The 9671-nt window shown below is 39.8% G+C and overlaps 1 protein-coding gene across 1 annotated transcript; it reads right to left on the bottom strand.

The window, feature by feature from the left end:
- Positions 1 to 344: 344 nt before the first annotated feature.
- Positions 345 to 8333, bottom strand: LOC116852468. Its single transcript, XM_032832898.1, has 2 exons — positions 8130 to 8333; positions 345 to 2509 (listed from the first exon to the last, which is right to left on the bottom strand). Exons 1-2 carry the CDS (start codon positions 8159 to 8161, stop codon positions 697 to 699), a joined length of 1845 nt encoding a protein of 614 aa, XP_032688789.1. The 5' UTR covers positions 8162 to 8333; the 3' UTR covers positions 345 to 696.
- Positions 8334 to 9671: the final 1338 nt, after the last annotated feature.

Below are 9671 nucleotides of genomic sequence, written 5' to 3'. Positions count from 1 at the left end.
AAACAGTACGATTGACAAGGAGATATTCTGTTAAATCGATTTCTGAACGAGATATAGCACGTTTGCTAGCTGCGATGTTAAGCATCAACATCTTAATTGAGATTTGTGCGAATGAGCCTTCGTTTGTGAGAAATTACAGTGTTGTGCCCCAGGGTGGTGAGACACGTCGAGTAGATTCGGGATCGGTGGGTCGGGGATGCAAAGGCGTAGTGATGTAGTTTGGCAAATAAATTTAATGCACCTTTTTAAACGAACTTCCCGAGTTCTTATTACTTAATACAATTTGACGGTCGCGTAAATTGCTGTCGCAGAACCGGAGGAGCAATAGCCCTGTTTGGCGCTCTTCTCTGGTCTTTTTATAATCTATAATTAGGTCGTAGACGGGGGTGTTTGGACAACTGTAAAGTTGTTACATTTACTGCTGACCTGTCCCCAATATGTTGCGATATATTTTCAAGGCGACGCTTAGCGTAGCACTTGCGCAATCATAATAGTGTTGTAGCGCTGTCGAAGCGGTTTCTTACGAAACGTTTCGGCAACGCTAAGAATAATACTAACGATTATAACATTCCTCCCCCCATGGAGCAAGAAAACGGAAGGTCTGGAACGACGTTTTCGCCTTAAATTATAACGCTTTACAATTTTTATCATTTTTTGTTTTTCCGTTACAATAATAGTTATAATCGTTTTTCTTACTTACAACTGTACATGTAGGCTATGTCTACGTTTTAATATTGGTTTAGGTTGTGTTCTGATATTTCGTTTATTGCTACGTTCTATTACGATTGGTGAGTTTTTTCCATTTTTAATTTTCTTTATTACAATTATCGCAATTATAATCACTATGACTATAGTTACTCCGCTCGGTGCTGTTGTGTACATAATATTTTTATAATGTAGAAACGAGTTTGAGTTGTTTTCTAAATTTCTATATGTTTGTGTTATTCTGTTACTTAATTCTACCAACTCTGATGGGTTGTGTATTATTTTATTTGGTTTTACGTGTAGGATTTCGTTTTTGTTTTTTATCACGTTTAAATTTTTTTGTTCTAATGTTATATTATATTCAGGTATGTGCGTTTGTATTAATGTGCTCCTTATTATACCTTGTGCTTGTAAAATCTTGTCTTCAATTATTACTTTACATTGATCCTTAATGTGTATAATTCCTGTTTTGCTTATTTTCTCATAAAATGTTTTTTCTTTGCATTGAATATGGATGGTTTGCTCACTATTGGTGGAATATAACCATGTATTCTTTCGCGTTAATGCTATTACGAAGGTATGGTTAGCTATAATGTATTTTAAATGGCAGTTTTTCATATTTTGTAATGTCGTATACATCTGGATTTCACAAGGTGTTTCTTCGTTAATTCTATATATCGCATTTTGTTGCGGACAAATATATTGATTATTAATTTTTATACAATGTGTTAATTCGTTTTCTTGTAATAGTAAATATGTGTTTGTTTCCTGGTTAATAGCTACTTGTGTGTATGCAATGCTAGTTAAAGCGAAAATGTTATCATGGCTGTAAACCGGGAAAGGATGTATGTGTACTATTTCGTACGTATTATATGTTATAAGAGGTAAGTATAAAATAGTAAAGATATTTTTATTTTTGTAATACGCACTAATTGTGAGAAATTTCTTTATTTCCAACCAATTTTCTGTTTTAGGCGTGAATGGAAATCTTGTTCCTTTTGGTAAGTGTATTGCTACCTCTTGTAATTGAGACACGATGCTATTTATGGGTGTTAGGTTGATAGGTAAGTTTCCTAGCTGTATGTTATCTAAATAATTTACTATATCGTTCTGGTCACGTATTAAATCATTAAGTAAAGCAGTAAGTATTGTAAAATGTTCATCTATATGTTGGCGTAATATGATTCCTGTTTCCTCTGTATAGAGCTGTGTAATAGTGTTCCATAATATTTGCTCATTTGTTTCCAAAGTTTGTTCTAAATTATCTAAATGATTGATAGTTGTATTAATAATTTTGAGTTGGTTTGCTATTGCATGTTGTAACGTCTCTTGTTTGTTTTCTATTAAGCTTAATTGTTCGTTTATTATTTTTTCATCATTCGCATCCATTATTCCAAATAGTGATTTTGTTAAGGATCCTATTCCATCTACTAATCCTCGTTTTATTTCTCTTGGATTTTTATATATATTGTGCAATCGTTCCGTTATATTTTGTACGCGGTCTAACCCCTTTTTTACAATTTTTTGTGAATTTTCACACAGTTCCCACGTAATGCTCGGTTCTTTTTGTTGGTTACATACCTCTTGTGTGTTTCTAAGATATTTTTGTATCTGGTTACCTCGAATGTCTATTCCCTGTATGTCTATTCTGATTACTACCTTCCATGTAGAGACAACTTGGTGTAATTGTCCTTGAAGGTCATAATACACTCCAGGAGTATGTGTGAATTTGATGATCTCATACGGTGCCTTTGTCTCTGTTCCTTTTACTCTGAGGTTGGCACTTTTTATCAGTACGAGTGTCCTGGAAATACATTGGGGTTCAGGTGTTGGAATAGATATGATACCCGTTTTTATTGTTTGCATGTGTCGTATTTATGTTAGCGACTAATGCATCTATCAGTGTTGTTTCATTCCCTCAACGACCACGATGTCGTCTGTCACAGTCCCTTGTACCGTGCGTCCTGAGGTAGTGATTTTATCTGTAGCCCTGTTGAATATGTATATAGTGCTTTTCGTTATTATTTTGTTTAGCGGGAATGTGTAGTTTGTGAAGAATTGGATGATGTTTTTGACGGTTCTGTGCCGTCTCCTTCCTGGAACGTGTCGGGAGGGTTTCACCGTCCTCCACTTGGTCGCGGTCATGGTCGTGCTATTTGGACTCGTGTGGAAACACTTCGGCAAATTGGAGCTTCCCAAGTCGTTCTCCAGGACCGACCTTTTTGTGGACGTGGCAAGGGAACACCTCCGTTCTAGGTAAGTTTTTTTTTAATCTTCTAAGTATAACTTTAATCGGTTCGCGTGCGTACGAAGTGTTCGTCGGCCGCGTTTTATTGTATAGTTTTCGTTAGGGTGTTTTTCAATTATTTCATATGGTCCTATCCACATTGCATCTAGCTTCTTTGATCTTCCCCTTCGTACTGTCTCGTCATGAAGTAACACCTGGTCTCCTATGTCAAGTACAGCTTTTTTCGTGTTTTTATCATAATACTTTTTACTTTTTATTTTCTCCTCCTTGACGTGCTCCCGGGCAATTTGATTCGTTGCTCGGAGTCGTTGTTTCATCTCCTGTGCATAATCCTCAATGCTGTATGTATTTTTTGGTGATCCTAATATGGACGATGGTAGTGTTGCTTGGTGTCCATATATTAACTCAAACGGAGTGTAATTAGTTGCAGAGTGGGGGGTCGTATTGTATGTGAATATAGCATATGGGGTCCACTCATCCCAGTCTGTTTGATCTTGATTTATGTAGTGACGAAGATATTCCGTGAGTGTACGATGAGATCTTTCCAGAGCCCCGTTACTCTGTGGGTGGTACGCCGTTGTTTGGATTTTTTCTATTCTCAATAGTTTACATACTGATTTAAAAACTTTACTTAGGAAATTCGTTCCTTGATCCGTTAATATTTTTCCTGGTATTCCATATTCTAATATAATCTTTTCTGTGAATTCTTTTGCGACGGTGGTTGCCTCTTGGTTTGGTATAGGGACCGCTTTACTAAATTTGGTCAACATGTCCTGGAATGTTAAAAGATATCTATTTCCATTTCTTGTTATGGTTAGAGGTCCTACTATATCTAATGCACACTTCTCGAAAGGTTCAGTAGGTGTGTCTGTAATAATCATTGGTGCCTTCTTCTGAATGCTTAACTTGTTCTTTTGACACAGTTCACATTTTCTTATATATTGTGCCACGTCTTTTGTTATCCCTTTCCAGTTATGTTTTAGACGTAGTCTATTTAATGTGCGTTGTACTCCTTGGTGTCCTCCTAATGGAGCGTTATGGTATTCATATAGGATTTGATTCTTCTCTTCTTTGGTATAATTTCGCATACCGTGCATGTCTGTGTCTTCTCCCTCTTCTTCTTCCTCTTCCTCTTCTTCTTCTTCTTCTTCTTCTTCTCTTTCCTCTTCTTCTTCTTCTGTTTTAGTCGTTTTAAACGGAGCACTTGTTTGTATTACTGATACCGGGGGGTATCTGCTTAGCGCATCTGCGTTAACATTTATTTTCCCTGATTTGTGGACTATTTCATAATCGTATTCTTCTAATTTCAATCTCCATCTTATTAATCTAGATCCGGGGTCCGTAACGTTAAATAGCCAAACCAATGGTTTGTGATCTGTAACAATTTTAAATTTTGTCCCGTAAATGTAATGCCTAAAATGTTTTACGGCCCATACTATTGCTAGTAGTTCTTTTTCAGTAGTACTATAATTTTGTTCCGCGCGTGATAGTACGCGGCTTGCATAAGCTATCGGATTGTCTTCTCCTATGCGGCCCTGTGATAATATGGCTCCAATTGCATGATCGGATGCGTCAGTTGTCACGACGAATTCCTTTTCAAAATTCGGATATTGTAATACCGGTGTGGTGGTTAGTTTTTCTTTTAACACGTCGAACGCTGTTTGTTGTTGTTGACCCCATTCAAATTTTTCCTCCTTTTTTGTAAGTTTAGTCAAGGGTCGTGCTATTTTTGAAAAATTCTCAATGAATTTTCGGTAATACCCTGCGAGACCTATAAATGACTGGATGTCTTTAGTTTTTTTAGGCCTTGGGAAATTTGTTATGGCCTCTATCTTTTTTGGGTCTGGTAGGATTCCCTTTTCCGAAATTATGTGTCCTAGGTAGGTTACCTCTTTCCTAAGGAACTCACATTTATTTGGTTGAAGTTTTAGGTTACATTGCCGTATTCTGTGTAATATACTGATAAGTTTTTTATTGTGATCTTCTAGACTATTTCCATATATTACTATGTCGTCTAGGTATACCAAACATTTTAACCCTTGTAATCCTGTTAGGACAGTGTTCATTAGTCGTTGAAAAGTGGCTGGTGCATTTTTTAATCCGAACGGCATTCTGTTAAACTCGTAATGTCCCGTAGGTGTTGAAAACGCTGTTTTTTGCTTATCTTTTTCTGCCATCTCTATCTGGTGGTATCCTGCTGCGAGGTCCAAGGTAGAGAAATATTTAGCGTTCCCCAATTGATCTAGAATGTCGCTGATATTAGGTAGAGGGAATGAATCTCCTATAGTTAAATCATTTAACTTCCGAAAATCGACTACGATCCTTAGTTTCGTTTCTCCTGAGGCATCCGTTTTTTTGGGTACTACTAATAACGGTGCATTCCACTGGCTGTTGCTAGCTCTTATTATTTTATTGTCAAGCATTTCTCGTATTTGCTTGTCTACCTCTTTCTTGTGCTTTTCCGGAAGACGATATGGTCGCACGTTCACCGGCGCGGCGTCACTTCGCGTGGTGATTTGATGCTTTACCACCGCGGTATGCGTGAGGCTATCTCCTTCGAGAAAAAATATATCATTATATTCCTCACAAATTTCATGTATAATTTTTTTTTCTTCGTTGTTTAAATGCTCCAATCTTAATTGTTGGTTCAATTTTTCTGTTCGCGCTGTCAGTTTATTGCTTTGATTTTTTGTGAGCATGTTTATCTCCGCGGTATCATATTTCGGGGTATCTTCTAATATTACATATGGTGTAGCTATTTCGACAATATTATCGGTAGTATTTACTACCGTTGCTGGACATGTGAAATTGTCAGGTTCTACCAAACAATTTCCGATAAAAATTCCTTGTGAAATTTCTTCAGCGGGGATTACTCCCACTCGATTTATGTTTACTGCGGCACGTATTATTACTTCACTGCGCGCGGGAAGGTTATACGTCTGCTGTGAAATCAGCGATAGACTTTGTCCGGAAATCATCATCGTCCTTGCTTTATAATCAAGATTAGCGCGGTGTTTGCGAAGGAAATCTATTCCTAATATTCCCTCGTGCTCGATTGGGAAATCATCCTGTACAACATATAGTTCGAATCTTCGGCGCTGGTTTCCTACGTTGACTGTGGCGATTATTTTTCCTATCGTGTAGGCTTTATGTCCGGTGATACCCGTAAGTGTCAGTTTTTCTGCAGTCATAGGGGTATCATCGTCCAGCGTTCGTATCTTTACGAGGCTTATTGCAGATCCCGTGTCAACGAGAAAAGGTATTCTTTCTCGTTTCGCCTCCTTTATTGGCAAGATGACTAAGTCGAATCCTGCGTTTTTATGTAAGTTTCGGCGGATCTGATTTACGCGGTAGTCGCGCACGCGATTTTGCTCCTTTTTTATTTCTCCTTCTGTATCATTAATAAATCGGACGTTCCCGTTTCTGCGCGACGTCGCTGGTTTATCTGTATTTACCGCAGTGATAGTCACTGGCCGCGAGGGTCTACGGTAGTCACGCGCGGTGTCCCGTGTCTCGGTCGGCTTCCCGTGTATGTACCAGCAGCTATCGCGAGTGTGTCCGTTTTTCTTGCATCGTGTGCACCATGTGTCGGTTGCATTCACGCGAGAGGTTACTGCTGGTTTAGGCAGAACGAACCGATTTCCATATCGACTGCTACGGCATTCGCGTCCCTGATGCCCTAATTTTCCGCACTTTTGGCATTGTATTATGGGAACATCTCGTTTAGTGTTCGCGAGAGATCCTCGGTTATACCGATTTATTTCGTAGGTGCGTGCAGGAATCTCCAGGGTTCCTTTAATTCTTTCTTCTTCAATTGCCCCTGCTATTGCCTCGGCTAAAGTCGCGGGTGCACGGGACCGGACTATTGTTTGTAGCCTGTCGTTTAGTCCTAGTTGATAGTTGATTAGGGCTAACGATTTCAAGAAAAAATGAATGCCAAGTTTCTGCGTGGGGGAGTAGAGATCCCCTTCCGTTCCGGCCTCGAATAGATCCGTAGTTAATGATTCTACACGGTTTCCGTAAGTTCGCGCATCTTCTCCAGGTTTTTGATGCAAATTATTAAAGTCTCGAAGTAGTCGAGTTATTGATTTCTTTTTCATGAAACATCTTTCTAACACACCCCTGAGGACAGCAAAAGTGTGAATGTTTCGGTTTTTTACCTCTGTTAGGGCGATTCCCTTTAGCTTGGTGCAGATTACTGCTCGAATTAATGTAGATTCGTCAGCAGGATGTATTAGCTCAAACGCGTATTCACACGCCGTTAGGAATTCTATTAATTTATCATCCTGCGTGCCATTAAATATGGGGATCTGATCTCGCGCTTCCCTGATGCGTCGGGATCGTTCCTCGCTAACCGGGGGTAACCCGTCTGGAAAATGGTCACTGTGACCTTGTCCTCGTCTGTCTGGAGGGTATTGTTCCGTATCTACGTTAATGTTTCTTACATTTTGTGGGTCGTCTATGCGAGAGTTAGTTAGTAAGGCTGCATTCGTATAGATAGTATCGCGCAAGTCCTCTATACGCGCTAATAACTGCTCATTAGCGTTATTGTATATGTCAACGTCGCGTCGAATTCTGCTGATTCCTGGTTGAGGATCGTTTACTTCGCTCAACGGCTCTTCTCGTAGTTGAGCCCCGCGGGGGCGAGAGATTTCTTGATCTCTTCCGTTCTCCGCCGCGTGTAGGGTTTCGTCGCGTTGCCCGGTGGCCATTTCGTCAAATGAATCGAATACACTACTATCGTAAGAGGTTAAAGAGAAATCCCCTCTTTGCGAGACGTCGCTAACGGTATCGTGTGAGGGTAAATATGCGCGGCGTCTTGTACGTCGGATGTCGTTTGTAATTTGCACGTCCGGTAATATGCTATGGTCTATTTCTCCGAAAGGGAATTCACGTTCGGCGATTACGTGCTCTGGGGATTCGCGTTCGGTTTCATCCGAATAGTCTAATACGCGACGCACAAGCTCTAATGTTTCACGCACGTCTTCTAAAACTTCGGCAACTGTCTCGTTGGGATTTGAAAGGTGTTCGATAGTTAATCGCGCTGGTGCGCTGTGTAGCCACGATTGATTTGGTATAGGTTGGTCAGGAGTACCGCTTCCGCTCGACATTCACGCCTTTACGTGTTCGCTCGCATAAACTTAATCGCTTAGATTACAATAGTTTCTCGACTTACAATAATGTTGTCACGGCTCTTCTGTAGCTCATCGTGTTTTGGGTGAGTCGGCAAGTCGTCACTCGTTACTGGGTCAATGGCGTTGGGCAGGTCGCGGTCGCCGCTGGTGCAGTCGCCGTAGGCTCCGGTGTCGCTGACAACGTAGTATCGTAGGCCGTAGCTCCGACGGTCGCCTTGATTACGCTGCTGCTCGTCTTTCACCGATTACCGCTGTCCTCTGCCGTCTCTGTTAGCCTTGTGGTCCCAGGGTGTTGTCTTGGAGGGCTCTCAATGACTTTTTAGCTCTCTCCAAATGTTTCTTTTTTTTTTTCTCTCTCTCTCTCTCCTTTTTTTTTGTGTGTGTATGGTCCTTGTTAGACGTCTTCGGGGCTTGTAATAAATTTTTCGAGCTCCCCTTATTGTTTCCTTTTTGCTTCCTTGAGCCTTCCCGTCTAAGTATGTTGACGAGGCAATTTTTTCTTCGTGCTTGCGATATCTGGTAACTCTTGTCTAGTAACGTATCTCCCACGTCACTTGTTGGTTCCGACTGTATCGTCTTTTTTGTTTTTTACGTCACTTTTCTAACCCGTAGTTTCTTTTTACAGGTAGCACCTAGGCCCCGGCGGACACCGATCCCACCGCTGCCACCAATTTGTTGTGCCCCAGGGTGGTGAGACACGTCGAGTAGATTCGGGATCGGTGGGTCGGGGATGCAAAGGCGTAGTGATGTAGTTTGGCAAATAAATTTAATGCACCTTTTTAAACGAACTTCCCGAGTTCTTATTACTTAATACAATTTGACGGTCGCGTAAATTGCTGTCGCAGAACCGGAGGAGCAATAGCCCTGTTTGGCGTTCTTCTCTGGTCCTTTTATAATCTATAATTAGGTCGTAGACGGGGGTGTTTGGACAACTGTAAAGTTGTTACATTTACTGCTGACCTGTCCCCAATATGTTGCGATATATTTTCAAGGCGACGCTTAGCGTAGCACTTGCGCAATCATAATAGTGTTGTAGCGCTGTCGAAGCGGTTTCTTACGAAACGTTTCGGCAACGCTAAGAATAATATTAACGATTATAACAGTTGTTAAAAAAATGTTAACTAGAAATAATGAAAACTGTATTAAATTACTAATAAATATTGGTGGTCTTCCATTAGCCAAGTCATCACATGTGTCATTATGGCCTATTTTATGCTCAAATGTATTAAACAAAAGTGTATATCTCGTTGGTGCTTATTTTGGTTATAAAAACCTCAAAATTATGAGTTTTTGCAGCCTTTAGTTAATGATTTGACAAATTTAATTAACGATGGTTATATTCATAGCAATAATATAATTAAAATTGCATTATTTGGCTTGATATACGATGCACCGGCTAAATCTTTTGTGTTGAATACTAAAAATCATAATGGATTTCATAGTTGTACAAAATGTATCATTAAAAGGAAACACATAATGGTAGAAATTGTTTCCCATCTAAAAAAATTATCCTTTAAGAAAAGATGATTTATTTGCAATAAATGCCTATAAGAATTTTCAAATCGATTATTCAATTTTCAACG

This window comes from Odontomachus brunneus, unplaced genomic scaffold (genome assembly GCF_010583005.1).
Source record: "Odontomachus brunneus isolate Ranch 3 - 2012 unplaced genomic scaffold, Obru_v1 Obru_scaffold_227, whole genome shotgun sequence".
NCBI lineage: Eukaryota > Metazoa > Arthropoda > Insecta > Hymenoptera > Formicidae > Odontomachus > Odontomachus brunneus.
The sequence above is the reverse complement of the archived record's forward strand: the minus strand, read 5'-3'. Positions and strand labels throughout refer to the sequence as shown.